Source organism: Perca flavescens, chromosome 21, assembly GCF_004354835.1.
Source record: "Perca flavescens isolate YP-PL-M2 chromosome 21, PFLA_1.0, whole genome shotgun sequence".
NCBI lineage: Eukaryota > Metazoa > Chordata > Actinopteri > Perciformes > Percidae > Perca > Perca flavescens.
In genome coordinates, this window is record NC_041351.1 from 24,520,150 (window position 1) to 24,542,552 (window position 22,403).

General features: G+C 40.3%; 1 protein-coding gene across 4 annotated transcripts in view; it reads left to right on the forward strand.

The window, feature by feature from the left end:
- Positions 1 to 22,403, forward strand: part of wu:fj29h11 (uncharacterized) — a 53,780-nt gene that overhangs the window by 26,077 nt on the left and 5,300 nt on the right. For all 4 annotated transcript variants that reach the window (XM_028567165.1, XM_028567166.1, XM_028567168.1 and 1 more), the window contains 14 exons: positions 288 to 500; positions 2,699 to 2,880; positions 2,987 to 3,170; positions 5,137 to 5,279; positions 7,110 to 7,291; positions 10,371 to 10,630; positions 10,765 to 11,002; positions 11,083 to 11,263; positions 11,494 to 11,620; positions 11,839 to 11,925; positions 12,885 to 13,070; positions 13,218 to 13,501; positions 13,700 to 13,848; positions 17,057 to 17,141. In XM_028567165.1, the coding sequence (XP_028422966.1) occupies positions 288 to 500; positions 2,699 to 2,880; positions 2,987 to 3,170; positions 5,137 to 5,279; positions 7,110 to 7,291; positions 10,371 to 10,630; positions 10,765 to 11,002; positions 11,083 to 11,263; positions 11,494 to 11,620; positions 11,839 to 11,925; positions 12,885 to 13,070; positions 13,218 to 13,501; positions 13,700 to 13,848; positions 17,057 to 17,141 (2,501 nt within the window). The remainder of the gene's footprint in view (positions 1 to 287; positions 501 to 2,698; positions 2,881 to 2,986; positions 3,171 to 5,136; positions 5,280 to 7,109; positions 7,292 to 10,370; positions 10,631 to 10,764; positions 11,003 to 11,082; positions 11,264 to 11,493; positions 11,621 to 11,838; positions 11,926 to 12,884; positions 13,071 to 13,217; positions 13,502 to 13,699; positions 13,849 to 17,056; positions 17,142 to 22,403) is intronic.

A 22,403-nucleotide genomic window follows, 5' to 3' on the forward strand; every position in this document is an offset into this window, starting at 1 on the left:
TGCAGTATGGCCACCATCAAATATTTGCTAAGGAATGCACTGCTGTAATTTGCTTCATTATTGACCTTATTGGTATAACATTTAGTACTATACCTCAACCCCCTCTTGTTTTTAATGATAAATTATTAATTAAAGTCATTATTTTAACATGTTTAAACGTAACTGGTATGCTTCTAAGGGTGTGCATTAATTGGGCACAACCTATTCATTATGTAATTTATAATACCACAAATTTCTCTGTAATCTAAAACTCATTACATTTTCGGCACCAACCCACTGTCTTCCAGATGCCGGCCTGCGTCAACTGGCCAAGCTGTTGGTTTGCAACTTCCGAGCTCTGGAACATGGCTATGGGGAGGCAGACTCTATCCTGCAAACCCTAAGGGATCTACCCATAATCCCCCTGGCTGATGGACGCATGGTGGCACTAAGTGGAGAAGGAGTGTTCTTCCCAATTGAGGAAAACAAGACCAAAAAAAAGAAAGCTCAAGCTCAGACAGGTAATTTCACTTCAGTGTATAATCTACTACAGTTTTATTCTAATAGTTATTTATTTAGTAAATATCATCTCTATGACATCATGATGATGATGATGACATGTCTTGGTAATTTCATTGCAAGTAAGTTTGAGTCTATTTTCTCTCACAAAGATGTTTCCTGTTTTTGCAAGGATTTTATTAAGATGCTGTATGTTTTTGAATAGTCTTGTTCCTAATCCTTCTTTTATTCTACATTTCAACATTTTAACATAGATCTAAGGGTACACCTGTGTGTGTGTGTGTGTGTGTGTGTGTGTGTGTGTGTGTGTGTGTGTGTGTGTGTGTGTGTGTGTGTGTGTGTGTGTGTGTGTGTGTGTGTGTGTGTGTGTGTACACACGTGGGTACACGTGGCTACATTTAAAAAGTTTTATTTTCCTAGGAGGCTAGACATCGTTTTTAATCACCAAATGAAATGCTAAGATCTCAGAATACTGCAACATTGCTAAAAATAGGTCCAATAAACCGTATACAGGGGTATGTAGAATTGAATTTGCATGCATGCGTTTCTTATCTTCAGATAATTATTACCCAGCACCTGCTAAGAATTTATATATGTGCATGTGCCTCCTGATTACAAGTGCTAAATCAACCATGACAACAAAAACAAAAAGAGGAAGAAAAGCAGTCAGAATATAGGCCAGTATAGTTTCACAGGTTTCACAAGTTTCCAGTTTTGAATAATATGATACGCTGATGTAGAAAAACAAAATAGACAAATATTGATCACCTTGTCGATGGTGAGAGGTGAAAATGTAACACCTTTCCATCTCAGCAGTGAAATACTGTACTTGCAGAAACTGAAAGTTTTGGTGGGAATTCATGATATTAATAAATTATTTTGTACAATTGGACTAACATACTCTACCTTAGTTTCCAGTTTCTGAGAAGTGATAGAAACAGACTTTATTTTGCTTTCTGAAATGACCTGCTTTAACAGCTTTGTCTGCTGTCTTAGAAGTCAGCACATTCATAGACATTTAGGGCAGCGAAGTAGGTGTATGATAAACTTCACCTCTCACTAAGAATAACCAGGCATCAAAACATGCCCCCCACCCCCCATGTTGTGCGTCATCACATTCAAAAACAGTACCCAAAGCAGAGGTTTAGAATGCCAAGCATGAATAATTGATTTTCACACTCTGATGTAAGCATCCTGCCACTGCAGTTTGTTGGCCTTAATAGTCATGTAGCCTAGGTGGTTTGGTGTCTTTATAAGTAACTCAAAGGGCTTATGGACTTGAAATGTATTCTGCTTTTTTTTTTCTGTATTCTACCTACACACTCTTTATCCTATCACTTTAGTGCTTTACATGAGCAGCACTAATGTCTAGGGCTGGATCTGAATATTCAAATATTCGATCGATTGGTAGTTATTCGATTTTCTTTTATTTATTTTTTAAACTTGCATGCAGGCTGAAATTTATTGTGGTGTTTTGTCGGATTAAGCTGCCTGCTAAATGTCCGCTAGCTGCTGGTTAATTTATGCAGGGCTATGTCATATATATATATATATATATATATATATATATATATATATATCAGCCAAGAACAGAAAGCGAGCAGTCTGATGTTTGTAGAGGTCTGTGTGGTTATACTGTATCTGTCTGGTGTTGTTTTCAGGCGATTTGATGAAGGTAAAAACAGTAACATGTTAGTTATGGCTGTCCATAATGCCAATACGGTGAGGCAGTTTAGTAATCCAGTCTGGAACTGCAGTGTCTTTTCGGAGACTGCATAATAATTCCAGAACAATATATATCCACATCCATATTTCACAAGGAAACTAGGCGACCCAAACGTTGGAAAAAATGGCATAAAAGGGTTAATATGAAGAAAAAAATAAAACCGCAGCCTTTGGATTCTCTTAACATCTGCTGTAAAATGATCTATAAAGGGGATGTAAATTATGAAATTGACTGGAATAACTTAAACCCTATTTAGTATCCTGAGGCATTAAACTCCATTTTGAAACTAAAATGTTCACCCAAATAAATGAATTCCTGAAGTTAGTTGGATTGTTAAAACAATCCAATAATATTAAGTACAACTACCCTGTAACAAATATGGCCTTTGGAAAGTTCAAAACATTAAAAAAAAAAAATGTTTTGCTAAAATTCATGGTGGTGTTAATCCAGCTCTCATGCATTGTCTTTTCATAGGCCCTCTGTCTGCATTGTACAAGGATGTAAATGTAGTTCACCCCTCTCTGCTGAGTTGTGTGGAGCCTCTGGAAAGTCAGCAGGTTCGGGAGCTGCTGAAAAGACTCGGAGTTCACGAACTGGAGCCTCAAGAACTACTGGAGCAGCACATCTACCCTTCAATACAGAACAACAAATGGAAGGTACCGTATTGTATAAACTGGATCAACTGTCACAGAAATGATTTTGTATTGCCCATAATATTTGGCTTAAATATCTCTTTCTTTCTTCCCATTGTTCCACCACCAGTCAAAGCCAGAGTCAGTGGTGGTGAGTTACTTGGTTTTCATCAAGCTGCATTCCTCCTCCAGCCAGCAGTACTCAGACTTTGCAGTACCCGTCCTCACCAACAGGGGTCTGCTGTGCCCGGCCAATGAAAGGGTGCACTTCTCTGAAGAGTACAGCAACATCAACCTGCCACAGAAACTGCCTGGTATGGAGAAACCCACAATGCTTAAAACAGACGTGTGTGTGTGTGTGTGTGTGTGTGTGTGTGTGTGTGTGTGTGTGTGTGTGTGTGTGTGTGTGTGTGTGTGTGTGTGTTATTTAGTGAGAAAAGTAGTTTATGTGAGGGTTTGCTTCTATTGTTAGGGTTAAAGAGTTCAGATTCTCAGAGTTCAGATTCTTGTTCAATACTTACATATTTCAGCATTGCACAGTTTAAGAACAATACAGATAATACACCCAATCCCATTTTGGAAGGCAGCCTGCTTGACAGCCCTGGCTTACACAAATAGTCAGCCACACATATTTCCGTTACGGTGTTTTTCTTTTTTTTACCAAATAAAAAAAATAATTTCATCTGTGAAGCATCTGTGCGGCGTGCTGACAGACCTGGGCTGAGCAGGGAGAGGGAAGTCTCAGAGAGAAGAGCAGATGTAGTAGATGTCTGCAGCTAAAGATACTGCGTAGCTTATCTGTAGCCTGCAGCTGGACTTTCAGAGACACCGTGGCCATAGCCAGAATGTGAGATAACGGAGAAACTGAAAAATCTGCCTGCTTCCCTGAGGTTACCCATGTGAGTTATGTAAACAACTACCGACAAAGCGTGTGGGCGCCACCAGGGACTTCATGGTGCATTCGGGTGCACCTCGTAAGACACTAAGGGCTAGATTTATCAAGCCATTTTGCGCCTGTTTCCAGGCGCTAATTGGTCGCAAAGACGGACGTAACCGATGCGGGCTATTTACAGGGCGCACTTGGGTAAAATCGCAGATTGTCTGCCACATGAGCGAGAAGAGACAAGTTGCGTTTTCAATATGCGTTCGTGGGAGGGTCGTGGGGAAAATAGGAGTGGGAGGATAAGCACAAAGTGCGCCTAATTATATATTCCGTGGTATTTACAAAGACTGTCAGTAAGAGCGCGTCTCTATTCTGCAGGGGAAATTCTCCGCCTCTTAAAAGCAGGTCTGAACCAGCCGCAATCGAGTTTCCTCGTAGACCTTTATGCCACTGGTGAAATGGCAACAGTAATTTGAGCAAGACGAAGACATAGGCGAGGCTGAAAATGTTTTTAACACAAGAGTCAGACACTGTCAGTGAACACAACATCATTTAGCGTTACAGATCAAGCAGCCGTGCAATATTAGAGTTACTGGAAGAAATCAAAGATGAAATTGAATCTCCCACTCAGCGTTCACATCCCATTCCAGCAGTTGTTAAACTCCTCGCTACATTACAAATATTGGCAGCAGGATCATTTCAAACAGTCATAGCATCAGACGCAGCGCAAACTGCGCTAGTGTTAGTAAATTAGGCTCTAAGAAACTCAAGCTGTTGTTGTACCCGTCTGCCATCTAGTGGCTGTTCTTTTTATTCCTTGACAGTTTGTTTTCAATTGACTAATGAAATAAGTTCTGGTCATTACATTTTAAATAAATTATTTAAATTTGACCATATGACTTTAGTGTGGATTATTAACAGACTATTATTTAATTATAAAGAACAGCAACCAAATAAACTGGATGAAATTAATTTACAGGTATTATAAACTGAGGTGAATTTGATATTATGTAAACGTTTTTTTCTGTAAAATAAGCACCTGACCTCAAAGAATCGGAACCAATAAAATTGAAACAATAACCAACCCTAATTGGCTGTAATTCAAATGCAGATGCGCATGCATTTCAGCGGAAAATCCTGCAGAAAACGTTGCTATTCTAGCATTGTCAGAGCAACCCAAAAAAGAAAAAACCTTTGTTCTTACATAATCTGTAAGTTAATGATTAACTGATATCAAAACAGAAAACATTGCACTGCAGTCCTTTCAATCATTAATTTTCTCATCTCCTTAGCCTGTTTCACTTCTTGTGTTCGCCAGATTTAAATGTCTTATACAAGATGTCTTTATTGTTCTTCTTCCTGTTAATACTTATCCTGTCTACTTCTTTCTCCACCAGGCTGTGATTGGGTCTTGCTGGACCCCTGCTATGTGCAGACAGATGACGATGTAGCAGGATGGAGGAAGCTGTTCAGCACCCTGGGAGTCAGAGACGGTCTCATCATCCGCAAAGAGAGACAAACACTCACTGCTAAAGAACTGGTGAGAAGGACATCCCTGAACTGTTACCTCAGCTATTTAGGAATCATGCTGCAAAAATGCTATTATACTGGCACAAAAAGACCAGACCAAGGTTGTGACAGCCCCACTTGTGAGCCTAGATGATAAAAGGCTATGGATATGTCCAGAACAATGGCCCGATGACCTGGGGCCAGTAAAACAGTATGTCGGTTAAGTTGATTGGCCAGCCACTGGCCTGAACAGGCCAGTGCTATGTTTTGTGCCAATCAAAGTCATGAGTCAGTTCTTTGTAATTTGATGCTAAAGTGAGGTGCAACACTATCTACTGTAACGCTGATTAGAAATGTAGTTCACTTACATCAACAAACTACCGCCGGCACCCACCACAAAGAGTTCACACATGCTTTGGACCTTCAGTAGCTGCTACAGCAACTCAAACCCAGCCAGTCCAGAGCTGCTGCCTGTTCTCCTCCTTCGCTGGGAGCTAGCTGGTAATTTTAGCATACGTCACGGTCCCTCGCCTCCACCCCTCAATGATCTCTTGAAAATAAATAAAGGTTGAATGAATGAAGGAGTTGCTGCAGCCTCAACTTGAACTCAGTTGCAGCTGCTGTTTGCTGCTGTCCACTCTCCTCCCAGCGAAGTAGTCGCCTAGAAGCTGGGATTAAGGCGGAGGGACGCGGGGTGCGTTAATAATCGCTAGCTAACATTAGCAAACTGCAAAGTAAGCTTCCCCTGTGCTGTGTTCAAAGCTGTTGGAAATTTTACAATCATTTCAAAATGAACGCTTAACGTAGCCCAGTAAACATAGCTGGGGAATATGCAGGTCACTACAATATGAACACGAAGAGGAAACGCACTCAGTGTTACCAGATAGCTGTTATTTGAATAAAATAATTTTACTTTAAATATCTGATATTTGTCTAATCAGCATGTCTTCTCTTCATTGTGGCAAATAATTAGCTATGTTGCATAATTTAAGAACAATAACCTATATACCAAAATCATATCACAAAAGTTATCAATGATTGCTCTTTTTTAAACCAAAATACACTATTAATTCATGATGACAATCATCGACATTGGGAGTTTACGAAGAGTGAGTGAAGGCAGCAGTTTCATGGTCTTGACACAGTGAAACTCACTCTGGCCTTTTTAACGTAAATTAAAACAAGCAATACTGTATAATAACTATAATTTATTAGAGTGCAAATCCAACTAAATTGACTGAACTCATATTTGTAGATGCAGAATAGTTTTTTGTTTTGTTTAGATTAATCCTATAAACTGTATATTAGATTAATACATTTAACAATTTGAAAAAGTGTTGTTCCCCTTTTTTTTTTTCTTCGGGCCAGTTAAAATATACAAGGGCCCAGTGGGAAATTTCTTTTATGTTGGAAACACTATTTACCGGTTGCATGGACACCAGAGGAAGAACACAATCTTACTGAAGTACGCTGCATTAAAAACTAACTGTGACTCATCATGAGGAATAACATAGTGATTAAAGGATTAAGGTATTAACCACTGTGAGTCACACTAGGACTAGAAAGACTATAGCTGCTTTGAGGATGAGCAGAAAAAGCAGGTGACTGATGGGGACCCATCAGACATTCCTGATGCCTGTTTTAGCCTGGGCTAAAGCAAGCAGGGATAAAATGTGGATTTGTCATGACACCATCAGTCATTGTGTAACTTATGCTGCCTTCATGTAATATAGGAACAATTGTATTTACTTTATTCCTGTTTTTAGGTGCAGATGCTTTGGAATTAACTCTACATTATATACTACATATTAATTGTAAATTAATATAAAGGAATAGACTCTTCTTCTACTCTTTCCCCCAGGCCTCCAGTCCCTGGTCAGTAGAAAGTGCAATGTGGCACCAAAATCCAGGAGAGGGCTTTGTGCTTGATGACTACCCCTGCGAGGAGTTTTATTCCCTGGCCACAGCCCAGCTGCCCGGCCACCTCCTCCTGCAGCAGAGAATGTCATTGCTGGAGCTTCTGGCCTCAAACTGGGATACAGGGTAACACACACACACACACACACACACACACACACACACACACACACACACAGACACACAGACAGTCCTATGTTATGTTCTGTTGAGTGTCCCATTTGAGAAGCATGTGAATTAACTAGGTGTCTGTTATGGTTAGACTTAGACTTCTCTTTATTGATCCTTTTGGGTTGACTCCCTGCAAGGAAATTGGATTTCCAGCAGCAGTTTTCAGCAGCTTACAAAACACTAAGAAAATAAAGAGGTATAGAAAATACAGTATCAAAATAACAATAAACTTTTAGATAAATATAGGAAGTAAATAAACAGTAAAAAACAATAAACTACAGATAAATAAATATATATATATATATATATATATATATATATATATATATATATATATATATATATATATATATATATATATAAAATATATATATTTATTGTGTCCTGTACTTTCACTCAAGAGCACTGCTACGCTGGTGCATGCTCTTGTAACATCACGAATCGACTACTGTAATGCTTTGTTTTATGAGCTTCCTTCAAAATCTCTCCATAAATTACAGTTGGTACAAAACGCAGCAGCTCGAGTCATTACCAAAACTCGCATTTTTGAACACATTTCTCCTGTCTTACAGAAGTTGCATTGGCTCCCGGTTAAATTCCGTGTAGATTTTTTGTGTAGGTTTTGCTTTTAACTTACAAAGCACTTAACAATTTGGCTCCTTCATATCTTCAAGATCTTCTTCATATTCACAGTCCTTCCCGCTCTCTAAGCACTTACACTTGTTCTGCCACGCACTAGGACAGCTTCTATGGGGTCGCGAGCTTTTGGCTATGCTGCTCCCCACTTATGGAACTCTCTTCCTGTGGAAGTTCGTAACAGTTCTAGTCTCTCAGTTTTTAAATCTCGTCTTAAAACGTATCTGTTTAGGCAGGCTTTCATGTGATTAATGTTTGATGTTGTACTGGTTTGATTTTTTTGAAATGTTTTTATAAATTCTGTAAGGCGTCCTTGAGTGCCATGAAAGGCGCCTTTAAATAAAATGTATTATTTTATATATATATATAGGATTGTGTATGGAATTGTGTTAGGAAACCTAATGGCCGGAGAACAGCTAGGTTAATGGCTTTGGGGTTAGTCAGGGTCAGGTAGTAATCCCCTTCATTTTTACTGTAGCCGGTAAGTGATTACTCAGGTCAAGTGATGACATTCTTTGACAGTAATGTTATTTTCTCCTCGAGAGAAAAGCAGTGTCACATCAGCCTTTGTTTGGGTTTAACGTTGACCGAGAGAGATCAGTCTGGGGATTAATTCATCTGGATTTAGTTGCTCTTAGCTCTGACCAATCTCGTGAGCTACTGTTGTATGCTATATAAATACAGCTGCATTAAGATCACTAAGGCTACGTTCAGTCTGCAGGTCAAAGTAACCCAAATCTGAATTTATTTATTTATTTATTTTTATTAATTTTTTTGCTCACAGTGTGAAAAGCCCAAGTCACATGGCATCCGATCTTTTCCAGTTATGATTTGGGCCACTTTCAAATGTGGTCCAAATCGGTTACAGGTCGGATTTAAAAAATAATGTGACCCAAGTCACAAGATCGAAATTCATGCTACTCTGACATCCCTCTAGAGCACATGTGTCAAACTCAAGGCCCGCAGGCCAAATCCGGCCCCTTGCAGATTTAGATCTGGCCCGTATATCAATTTGGGTTCACAATACATTTTGGCCCTCCAAGTTGTGCACCAAACCAAAAACACATGATAGTGTTTTAACTGAAATTACCTGACATTCAAAGCAGAATATGGCAGATTTGCTGACTCTGAGACTCAGAAATTCCCCCCAGAAGAAGAGTTTAATATTCAGGCTGTGAAACAGGTTGTTGTTAAAAAAAAAAAAAAAAAAAATCATTGTTTTTGCTTGATTTGCTAAATTCTATGATGGCTAAGGAACTCTTTTGATGACTTTTGTAAGGCTCCATGTCAACAAAAAGCATACAAAAATGTTGGAAAACCCAAAAATTTACAAAAAGGTGACCAATGTCTGAGAAAGCCACAAAAAAGTTGGAACAAAAATGAGGAAAAAAGCTACCAAAATGTAAAAAAAAAAAAAAAGTGGCATGCAGTAACAAAAGCACGTCAGTAAACTCTCCATGTCTGGCCCTCGGTGTGATTCTCTTTTTCCAGTGTGGCCCTCTGGGAAAATGAGTTTGACACCCCTGCTCTAGAGTGACCATCGTCACAATTCTACGCGTTTCCGTAGACTTTACATGGCGGAAGATGCGTCTGTATATTAGCGAATACATTTTTCCAACTTACCAGTCCGAACACTTAAATAGTCCTTATTCATTATCATTATGTTTTAAAAGTTGTAACATGCACTAATAGCCGGATCCAGAGCTATTCACCTAGGCATAAGGAACGCATAGCAGCAGACCCGGGGGACTGCACACTGCAGGCTCATATGACAGTTCTCCCGTGTTCCTGTAGCTGTATAATGGATATAATGGCTATAATTCATCATTGTACGTATGTATGTATTGTATTGTATCGTATTATCTTATAATGCATTCAAGGGCTGTATGCTTTAAACCCTGTAACGTAGATGTAACTCTATTATGGTCTCTATCCCAAAATACAGTAGCTAGTAGCTTGACATAATGATTACATCTCCGTGGTTCTCTCAATACATCCAGGGGTTTAGTTTGATAAGCTTTTAGGTAAGGTGCGTGTGACGTTGTATTACTCTTTTGTGGATGCGGGTCACTTTCAGGCCATGTCCAGTTTATACTTGAGTCTGATGCGGGCCACATTTGAAAAAATAATGTGAACAGTCTTAAAAATCTAATCTGGCAATCAATCAGAATTGAGTATTAAGGCCTGAAGTCTGAATGTAGCCTAAACTACAACTGAAGAGGCTGCGAGCCATACATTGCAGCATTGTGTTGTTGGATCTCTGAAGTTATATGATCAAATATTAAATGTATCTTGTCAAAGAAACTTTATCATTGTTTGCTGAGAGGGGTTTGAAAGTTTGTATTAACCTATTCCAAACATTATCTATAATCACCTTTTTTATTTTTATTTTTTGCAGACATCGCTACTCTCAGTACCTCACAGCTCAGGTGATTGACAGCAATGGACAACCGATCAAAAGCACCAACTCCTCCTTCTACCACTTCTTGCGTTCTCTTGAATGGGTACCAGCCTATCGCCCCAAGGAAGGAGAACAGCAAGAGAGAAAGTACCTCTGTCCAAACTCAGTCTACCTGACCTCACCTGAAGTCACCAGCCTGCTGGGGACTCATGTCTGTTATGTGGACATAGACCCCAGCGAGTTTAGCAGAGCTCTTGGTAAACATGTATTCTATGGTGTACATCTGTTGTTCATAGCTCAAGTTATTGGTTATCTTATATTTGCTGCAGGCTATGTTTAGTCCGTTACATAATGGACAATCTGTGAGTCACTGTCTTGTTCCCTCTTTCAGGAATGAGACAAAGTATCTCAGTGGATGATCTGATAAACTACCTGAAGAAGTGGTGTGTCAAACCAGAAGCAGATGACCAGGAGCAGAGACTACGTGAGGACGAGTTAGAGGGGGCAGATTTCACTTCCACAGTTAAGCACATCCACAACGTCTACACCTATCTGTATAATAACTGTCCCCAGAGCAGCCTGAAGGATTTGTTCCAGCATACCCCTTCTGTATTCATAGAACACGACAGGTACGTTGTCGGTGTATCAGCATACTTTTCCGGATTATTGTCTACATTTTGTCCCTTCACAATTTAAACCTTGCTCCCAGGCAAAATGAGTGGTGTTCAGGACGTTTCTACCACCTAAAGGAGGTGTGCTGGAGTGACCCAACGGGTGTTTTCCAGCGCTACAGACCACTGACTCGTGCACCAGACAGCCCTGTCCAGCAGCCCAAAGTCCTGGCTCCCTTCTACAAACCACTGGATGGCATGAAATCTTTCTTCACCAAAGTAAACTCACATAATTTTCCTACATGTATAAAATGTAGGACTTGACTTGACTCATGGTTACTGTTGTAAAGTATCGAATTTGGTACCCAGCGCTACTATGCAGGTTCTTCTGCTGTCTCTGTTGTTTTATTAAACTGTATTCCTACTGTTTGTAGCCAACTTTAAGACTAAACTACACCATTACTAATGTACACTATGCATATATCTGTGATTACTGATCTTATGTATAGCTGCTGAATGTGGATCTCAGTCCCAATATGAAGCAGTATGTTGGCTTGTTGGAATTGATCTGTTCATCATCCCCCATACCAACTGCTGAAGTGCTACAGGATGTGTCAGTGCTCTATGCCATACTTGGTAAGGACATTTAGATTTCCAGTCTTTTGCTCCATAGCGTGTCTCACATTCTAGTGACTCATAAATTGCTTTACTTTTTATGTCCTATCTGTCTGCAGCTCATTATCTAAAGAGATAATGAGTTCAACAAATGTTAGGTTTCCTTCTTAACTAGCTTGATTTGTTACAGCCTGCCTGTGCTCCCTGACTTTAGATATAATATATTTTTGTTTCAACAGCTCAAAAGTGTAAAATTCAAGTATCTGGTGAACAGGAAAACATCCCTCAGTTCAATCTCAATCTGGACTACTGCTCCACCTTGAAGGGTGAGTAATGCATACACATTAGGCCAGTCTAAAAAAGAATAATTTCAAATCGGTTTGATATTAAGTCAAACACCAGACCGGTATGCCTAATTTTACAACCAGAAGAACCATTACCAATAGCACTTTACTCCCGAGTGGAACATAATGAGACTAAGAAAGCCCATTAATGAGAGTGTAGCGACTCCAGTCCACTTGCTGGCGGTAATTCACCTCCAACCGCAAATAAACACTATTTAAGAAAAAGAAGTGAAGCTGCATCACTTGCTGTGTCCACTATGTGGTCTTAGAGAGCACGCACTTAGCATACATCATGTTACTCTGTATCAGTTGTAGACCAGACAATGTAAATGTCATGTAAATTGGATGTTTGTCACATAAGGGTGACTTCCTGTTGGGTTGCACCACCTGAAGATGGCTGTACAACCTGATCAATTTAAGGCCAATCCCCACAGCAAATAAATGATCAATTTGATTTGTACATCATTCCCCTGTGATGATAAAGTCTAATGAATTTTTAAGAAGAACAGCTTTAGAATATTATGGAGCATCATGTGCACTACAGTGTTGTTAAGTGTAGATCCCATTTTGTTTGTATAGTGCACCCGCACTACTAGCACTAAGCAGAAGGCGCGATACACATCCTGCTGCCAGCTTTAAGTTATTCCACTCATCAACAGTAAGTGGCTGCAACATGAAAGAAAGAAAGAAATGAATTTACCAACAAAAGCAGTAAAGACGAAGCCTGCTAAACATGGATGTAACATATTTTCAACATTGGGAAATAAATACATGCTTGTCAGTGACAAGGATACACACACTGTGTTTTGGTAAGAAACACTGAATGTAAACATAACTTTGTTTGTTTACAAGAAAACTAGTCAGGCCACCTTCAATGATCAAGGAGCAGTAAATCAATCAATCTTCAACTGACCCAGGCTGTCCTTTTTCCTTATGTCCAGGTATGGTGTCTAATAAGGGGGTCTTCCCCACCAAGGATAACAGATGGGTGAGTCTGGCACGCAAACCCATGATTGCTGACAACAAGGAGTTGGAAAAGATCTTTAAACCACACAAACAGATCTGTCTGCTCAACCTGCCACCAGCAGAGAAAAAGACTGCTCCCAAGAACAGGACTGGGAAGTTTGGTACGCTGTATTTTTTTTTTTTACATATACTTATCAATGTTAGATTTATACTTTACTACTTTTCACCATACCCAGTAGGAATTATGCCCATAACTACACCCAGGTTGAAATGGAGATTCTGAATTTTGTTGTACGTTTGCCTGCCAGTTCCGACAGTGCCGGGGGAACGAGTTAACACCGTACTTGCCTTCAACGAGATGGACCGATCTTTGTTTCTGGAGATCTGTGGGATCCGTCAGCTGTCCCAGTGTGTCAAGACTGAACCTCAGACTGAGAACCTCAGACCCTGTCCGGCCATGCAGGCCATGGTGCACTCTGTGATACCCTACATCCAGAGGTTCCTGTACCACCACGACGAGCTGGCTGAAGTCTATTCAGAACTGATTGACAACAACATTAGAGAGAAAATCAAGCGACTGAACTTCGCACAGGTCAGAAAGTCACACCTAGTTAGTTTAGAGTAGTTTAAAACCTTGAGGTAGTTCCCTTTTGGTTGGTTTACTAAATACATATAATTGGACTGCGTATGGGAGAATCTCCAATAATCATACCCATCTAAAGGACATATATTTATCATTGAGCCCCTATCAACAGCAGGAACTTTCTCTTTTCTACATACTTGTTTGCAGGTGGGTAAGCTGTACATTCGCTATCAGCTGGATGTTGCTGACATTGAGGATGAGGTGGTGGAGGTGCAGGATGTTATTTGTCTGCTAAACGGCGAGAAGGATCTCTACATCCAGAAAGATCACCTCTCGGCCAAGCTCGACGTCTGCAGGTTTGTGTGTGATGGATAGTCCACTAGAGATGTCCCGAATACCTTTTTTTTTACACATAATTGTTCATTTACCTTCATTAAATTGCCTGATAATTACACCAGAATGCTGAAGTAGAACCATACAGACTTGTACACATAGGACCGCTTGGCTATAACTCGACTCAACCAGACATGTCTCGGTTTATGGATGGTTTTTGGATGGCATAGCACTGCGTTCCAATGTTCACACGGCATAAATTAGCCTAGCGGCTAGCAGGACTTTTCCTCTGCTCCTATCTTAATCAAGACAGAACACCAAGGTGAACTTTAGCCTGCATGCATGCTCTTTTCAACCTAACATTTTTGAATGAAACAGAGCAGCTAATATTGGTAGCGAGAGCAACAAGTTAGCCGACTCCAGAGTTGTGACTGCACCTTTCTCTCTGCACCACACCAATTGTTTGTGTGTGTGATCTCTGTGAAACACAGAGATCCAAGGAGAAGAGCGAGCCACGGCTGTAAATGACAGCAAAACCAAATAAAGACTCAAACCCTAAAATTAAAGGCAGCTATTTTTAAGAATTATGTAATTCTACAGTTTCAAGAGAAAAAAAGATTTAAAACGAATATCTGAATATTCAGGTTCAGCCCTAATACCTACAGGTGTTGGTCAAACAACAAGAACATCATCTTCATCTTTTTTAACCTCCATTAAATCAAGAAAAGTTCACGGAGAAGACGCACCTTTTCCCACAATGCTTTAACACATTCCTACCTGAGAACTCGGTTAGAGCAGTTGGGTGTTTACGGCAGTGCTTAAAAATGTATGTTCAAGGTAGTTGAATATGATTGCATACAGTGGGGGAAATAAGTATTTGACCCCTTGCTGATTTTGCAGGTTTGCCCACTTACAAAGAATGCAAAAATCTACAATTTTAATCATATGTACATTCTAACAGTGAAAGACAGAATCCCAAAGAAAATTCCAGAAAATCACATCATATGAATTTATTAAAATTGATAACCATCTGATGAGGAAAAACAAGTATTTGACCCCCTGGACAAACAGCAAGTATTCTGGCTCCTACAAGCCAGTTAGTCTTTCTTTAAGACACAGCCCCAATCCGAACCAATTATCTACATCAAATACACCTGCCTCACCTCGTTACCTGTATAAAAGACACCTGTAAACACCCAAACAACCAGCATCCAACATCACCACCATGGGCAAGACCAAAGAGCTTTCTACGGACATCAGGGATAAGATTGTTGATCTGCACAAGGCTGGGATGGGCTACAAGAGAATCGGAAAGCAACTTGGAGAGAAAAAGATCAACTGTCGGTGCAGTTATCACGAAATGGAAGAAGCACCACACCACCGCCAACCTCCCTTGGTCTGGGCCTCCACACAAGATCTTGCCTCGTGGGGTGTCCCTGATCATGCGAACGGTGAGGAATCATCCCAAAACCACAAGGGGGATCTGATGAATCAACTGAAGGCAGCTGGGACCACAGTTACAAAAAAACGGTTGGTAACACACTACGCCCGTCATGGATTGAAATCCTGCAGCGCACGCAAGGTCCCCCTGCTCAAGAAGAGACATGTACAGGCCCGCATGAAGTTCGCCATTCACCACCTGGACGACTCAGAAGAGGCCTGGAAGAAGGTGATGTGGTCAGATGAGACCAAAATAGAACTTTTTGCCTCAACTCAACTCGTCGTGTTTGGAGGGCAAAGAACACCGAGTACAACCCAAAGAACACCATCTCCACCGTCAAGCATGGTGGTGGCAACATCATGCTTTGGGGGTGCTTTTCAGCCAAGGGGACGGGACAACTCCATCGTATTGAGGGGAGGATGGACGGGGCCATGTATCGTGGAATTCTGGACCGACATCTCCTTCCCTCAGTGAGAGAGCTGAAGATGGGTCGAGGATGGGTGTTTCAGCACGACAACGACCCTAAGCACACCGCCAAAGCAACAAAAGAGTGGCTGAAGAAGAAGCACATCAAGGTTCTGGAGTGGCCTAGCCAGTCTCCAGACCTGAATCCGATTGAAAATCTTTGGAGGGAGCTTAAAATTCGAGTTGCCAGGCGACAACCTCGGAACCTGAATGATTTGGAGGCTGTCTGCAGGGAGGAGTGGGCCAACATCCCTGCCGAAATGTGCACAAACCTTGTCACCAACTATAAAAACCGTTTGACATCTGTGCTGGCCAATAATGGCTTTTCTACAAAATATTAACATGCTGTTTGTCCAGGGGGTCAAATACTTGTTTTTCCTCATCAGATGGTTATCAATTTTAATAAATTTATATGATGTGATTTTCTGGAATTTTCTTTGGGATTCTGTCTTTCACTGTTAGAATGTACATATGATTAAAATTATAATAATATTATTATTTATAATATTATAATAAATTATAATAAGATTTTTGCATTCTTTGTAAGTGGGCAAACCTGCAAAATCAGCAAGGGGTCAAATACTTATTTCCCCCACTGTATAAAGTAAACGGGAAACAAGTTTTAGCATCTAAAGAATTCGGATGGATGCAATAGAGATTCTGTGTATTTGCAGGTTGTTCTAACTTATTCATTAGCTGCTGACTTTGAGTCCCAGGTCTTATGTTACTTTGCATAAAATTTGTAATAGCTTGTATTGTCAGATAGCCTGAGCTATTTGTAAGGATTAGTTGTAAGGAGAGACAAAGTTTTTAATGGTACCTAGTCTTATCAGTCAATCAACCAATCAATAAATGTTTTATTGTCATGTGAAATCAAAACAAAACTATGTCAGTGAAATTTAATCCTTCAATTTCTTCAATTATGCATTATAATACTCTTATAACTTATATGGTTTGGAGTTGCAAATAATAATCAATTAATTGATAACTAATTTTTATATTAAATGAAGCTAATTATTAAATAAATTGCCAACTTTTTTGATAATTAGTAATTAAAGTAATTAGTAATTAAAGTAATTAAGTAATTAAAGTAAAGTAAAATTTGTTTTGATTCCAGCTTCTTAAATGTGAATATTTTCTGGTTTCTTTACTCCTCTATGACAGTTAATAATTACTAAAATATATTTGACAAAACAAGGGAAATCCTGATTGACAATTTTGATTCTCACTTCTCTATATATTATGTGTGCGTTTGAATCTGTATGTCCACACAATTTATCTTGCTATATCTTGTGATCCTGATTGTCTGTATGCGTGTGTTTCAGGGAGCTGGTGAAACTGTTCTGTACAGAGAGCAGCCACAGAAAAGAGCTGAATCATTTCCTGAGCGGCCTGATAACCTCTCTCAGTGTAAGTGATATACAGTGGTGTGAAAAAGTGTTTGCCCCCTTCCTCATTTCCTGTTCCTTTGCATGTGTGTCACACTTAAGTGTTTCGGAACATCAAACCAATTTAAACAAAAGTCAAGGACAACACAAGTAAACACAAAATGCAATTTGTAAATGAAGGTGTTTATTATTAAAGGAGAAAAAAAATCCAAACCATCATGGCCCTGTGTGAAAAAGTGATTGCCCCCCTTGTTAAAACATACTATAACTGTGGTTGTCCACACCTGAGTTCAATTTCTCTAGCCACACCCAGGCCTGATTATTGCCACACCTGTTCACAATCAAGGCATCACTTAAATAGGAGCTGCTTGACACAGTAAGGTCCACCAGAAGATCCTTAAAAGCTACACATCATGCCGAGACCCAAAGAAATTCAGGAACAATTGAGAAAGAAAGTAATTGAGATCTATCAGTCTGAAAGGGTTATAAAGCCATTTCCAAAGCTTTGGGAATCCAGCGAACCACAGTGAGAGCCATTATCCAAAATGGCGAAGACATGGAACAGTGGTGAACCTTCCCAGGAGTGGCCGGCCGCCCAAAATTACCCCAAGAGCGCAGCGACGACTCATCAAGAGGTCAAAAGACCCCACAACAACGTCCAAAGAACTGCAGGCCTCACTTGCCTCAGTTAAGGTCAGCGTTCATGCCTCCACCATCAGGAAAAGACTGGGCAAAAATGGCCTGCATGGCAGAGTTCCAAGGAGAAAACCACTGCTGAGCAAAAAGAACATCAAAGCTCGTCTCAATTTCTCCAGAACACATCTTGATGATCCCCAAGACTTTTGGGACAACATTCTGTGGACCGATGAGACAAAAGTGGAACTCTTTGGAAGGTGTGTCCAAGTATATCTGGCGTAGAAGGAACACTGCATTTCATAAAAAGAACATTATACCAACTGTAAAATATGGTGGTGGCAGTGTGATGGTCTGGGGCTGTTTTGCTGCTTCAGGACCTGGAAGACTTGCCGTGATAAAAGGAACTATGAATTCTGCTGTCTACCAAGAGATCCTGAAGGAGAATGTCCCACCATCTGTTCGTGTTCAAGCTGAAACGAACTTGGGTTCTGCAGCAGGACAATGATCCTAAACACACCAGCAAGTCCACCACCGAATGGCTGAAGAAAAACAAAATGAAGACTTTGGAGTGGCCTAGCCAAAGTCCTGACCTGAATCCTATTGAGATGTTGTGGTATGACCTTAAAAAGGCCGTTCATGCTCGAAACCCTCTAATGTAACTGAATTAGGACAATTCTGCAAAGATGAGGGGCAAAAATTCCTCCAGGACGCTTAAAAGCCTCATTGCACGTTATCGCAAACGCTTGGTTGCAGTTGTTGCTGCTAAGGGTGGCCCAACCAGTTATTAGGTTTAGGGGGCAATCACTTTTTCACACAGGGCCATGATGGTTTGGATTTTTTTCTCCTTTAATGATAAACACCTTCATTTACAAATTGCATTTTGTGTTTACTTGTGTTGTCCTTGACTATTGTTTAAATTGGTTTGATGTTCAAACACTTAAGTGTGACAAACATGCAAAGGAACAGGAAATGAGGAAGGGGCAACACTTTTTCACACCACTGTATATATACGGTGTGTGTGTGTGTGTATATATGTATATATATATATATATATATATATATATATATATATATATATATATATATATATATATATATATATTAGGGGTGTGACGAGACGCTTACTCCACGAGACGAGACACATCACGAGATTGGGTTCACGAGAACGAGACGAGACGAGATTTAAAAAAAAATCCTCAATGATGAAATATATGAATGGAAAATAGTTTTTTTATTCAACTGACCTTGGCTTCTTTGTAGAGGTTTGGGACTACAGTGCGAGTTAAATGCGGCGTGATGGGATGGCGACCTGCGTTTTCAGTGTGTGGAGGAGTCGCCAAAATCCGACATTTTCCACCACAGAAAATGGCCTCATATGAGCTGCAATGAAAACGCCTATGTCCCTCGTTATTGCCGTGGCTCTTGCACTTACTGGTGGCAGAGATGCAAAGGCTTTTAGAGTTGTTTGCCCTTTTAATGTTTTCGTCGTGGGTGCAGTAGTTAGTAGAGAGCTGTGGTGGTGCTGTAAGTGTTTTTGCATAGTGCTCGTGTTAGCGGCGGTATACGGCATTTTTTTTTTTTACAATGTTTACATATTGCGTTCGTCTTGTCTGTCACTCTTTCGCCGTTTATTATTTCCGCAGGAAAACCAAAATGTTGCCACACAAATGATTTAAAAGTGGCAGGGGGATCTTCAATAGTAATAGGCGATCACATCGCCTTACGAGACAACTTTTTCACCTCGACGAGAAATCTCGTCATTTATTTAATTCGCGAGATCTCGTAAAAATCGAGATCTCGTCACACCCTTTATATATATATATATATATATATATATATATATATATATATATATATATACATACATACATACATATATATATATATATATATATATATATATATATATATATATAGTGAATATGGTCCCTTAAAACAATGATCACTAATCTTAGGTCTTTGCTCACTTACAGTTTTTCATCCAATCATTCTCTTTTCTGCTACCACCACAGAGCTGACTGTAGCTAGAACCTGTAGGCTATTTCCCTGTAAGGAATCGCGTTTATATAACATGGCAACTTGCTCTCATCTCTGTAGAGCAGTGCAGCAGTAGAGACTGCAAAGTCAGAGTTAAAGGTGCAATATGTAATATTGTGTGTAATACTGGCAGCTAGCGGTTAAAATAGTTACTGCACTACCAATTCAAAATACTGGAGAGTCGTCTCCCCCGCCCCCTCCTGCCCAGACTCGAAGTTCACGGAGGTTGCCAGGCTGAGACAGCAGCATTCACAACAATGTTGCTAGACGCTTTTCTCACATAGCCAGACATTACTCCACAGCACAGCGGAGTAGCTAACATTAGATGCTAGTCTCATATAGCCGGACATTACTCCACAGCACAGCGGAGTAGCTAACGTTAGCTGCTGGCTATATTGATAAGTCATAAAAGCCCATGCTCACGCGGAGCTCACTCTGTAACCAACTGACAGACACACTTTTTCGGCTTAAAATTACAGTATGAACCGCTAAAAACACAACAACCTCACTGTCCTCTCCACACGCCAGTCAGGCACACTTCCTTGGCTTAGAATTACAATACGAAACGCTAAAAATACCACTACCTTGCCGACGGAACACACTTCATTGGCTTGGAATTACGGCAACAATCGCTAAACACACTGCATCTCACAGTCCCCTCTTTCCGATTTACAGCCCCCCTCTCGTGGCTTAAAATAACTCACCGTTGTCGGCTCCAGCCGCTGAAGAGGCTACACGCTGTAAACAGCCATGGGCTGCTTGCCTGGTCCTCCCGGTAACGTTAACAGTTAGCAGGGTTAGCATGGCGGCATTAGCCAGGACCAGTCGGGATCACTTTACTGGCTATTAGGGGTGGGGGAAAAAATCGATACAGCATAGTATCGCGATATTTTTCGTGGCAATACTGTATCGATACACAGACACCAAGTATCGATCTTTTATGACATATGTGTTGGTCAGTTTGTCTGCTTGACAATCACATTTTGCAGCAATAAAATTGAAGTGAGATGAACAAACAGAGAAATGTATCTTTTAAGATATAGCAGATGTTGACAAAATTGGCCTTTCGGTACATCATTTGAAATTGGGAAAAATTTGAAGTTGGAAAAAAGGTAATACATTGCAATATCGCAGAATATTGCAATATGTTTAAAATCGCAATAATATCGTATCGTGACATAAGTATCGGGATGATATCGTATCGCGAGGCCTCTGGTGATTCCCACCCCTACTGGCTATGTCTCAATTGTTTTTGCGAGTAACCAACTCGGGTACTCTAGCTATATAATTCAATGTGAGTACACAAATGTTGAAATGACAAAAAATGCCCTTCCCTAGTAGCTGTGATAAATTAGCCTGAAGCTAATGCTTACCTGTTCAGGAGAAAATAAGACAACTCTGCGTCCTTTTGGGCTCTAAGCTGTCTCCATCTTTCAAATACATCTCCAATATTTACCAGGGGGTTGTTACGTCTCTGGTCACGCAACTGTTAGAAACATGCAGTTTTCTTTTTTTATGTCATGTAGAATCTATCTCCGTTGATCCTGTTCGTTTGTTTGCTGCTTTCATGGCTGTACTACCGTTACAGCTGTAGCGCGCTGGGTTTACGTTTTTACATGTATATCTGGCAACCTGGCCTGCCTGTCAAACTGGGCCGTTGATAACAACATACAGATCAAAACATAAACATAAATTCCGTCACGGATTTGTTTGAGCAAGATTTCTGCTCATGTCCAAAACTTTGTGCACATTCAAAATATATCTGTGTTATCTGAGTTTTGGAGGAGTCGTGATATTTTGAGAAAAATAAAGTTATAGATATATTTCAGAAAATAATCTACCTGCACCATGATCTGCTGTGCTTTACGTGATTGCTCTGCTGATACGGTAGATCTCAGACCGTCTGACTGACACAGAGCCCAGTTTGGGTCTCTGGTCTCTGAATGAGCGAATATTTAGGGAAGTGTCTATACGCTTGCTTTTTTTCATTGGTTGTTGCGTTAAATCTTATTAGCTATTGTGTAGCTAATAATCAATCTTTTTTTTGATTGGATGAAAAGTGGCAGGCTCGACTAACAACTCCAGGGGAGACGCGCTTGATTCCTGCCAGTTCCATAGTGAGAGCGGCGCGCCAGAGACATTTTGGGCGCTGCGGCATATTCAATTTATTATAAATAGTTTTTCCACGTGAGAAATACAATGTGTGGCGGGAGTGCGTGACAAAAGACCGAAATGAGTGACTGTCACGCTTAATTCGTGACACTTGAGAGCCTGCAGTCCCTTAACTCAAGTGTTACAACAGCGGATTCACAAACCTGCACCACTTGTCCGCGGTTCGTCTGACGCTGCTTCTGAATCACTCTCCGGCCGGTGAGGTCTGTTACTATGGTTACTAGTGTTCCTGTTCCGTACTATAAAAAAACGTTGTTATATCCATAACTTAAGCCGGTTAGGCAGTAAGCTCGCGACACCGATGCATGACAACAGCCCGCCAGCCCCTGATGACAAGTTAACGACGAAGAAGAAGATTTATATTCTTTTTTGTTATTTTTTATTGGCAGTTGGCAAACAAGCTGCGTGATGCGTGATTCATTACCGTCCGCCACCACGC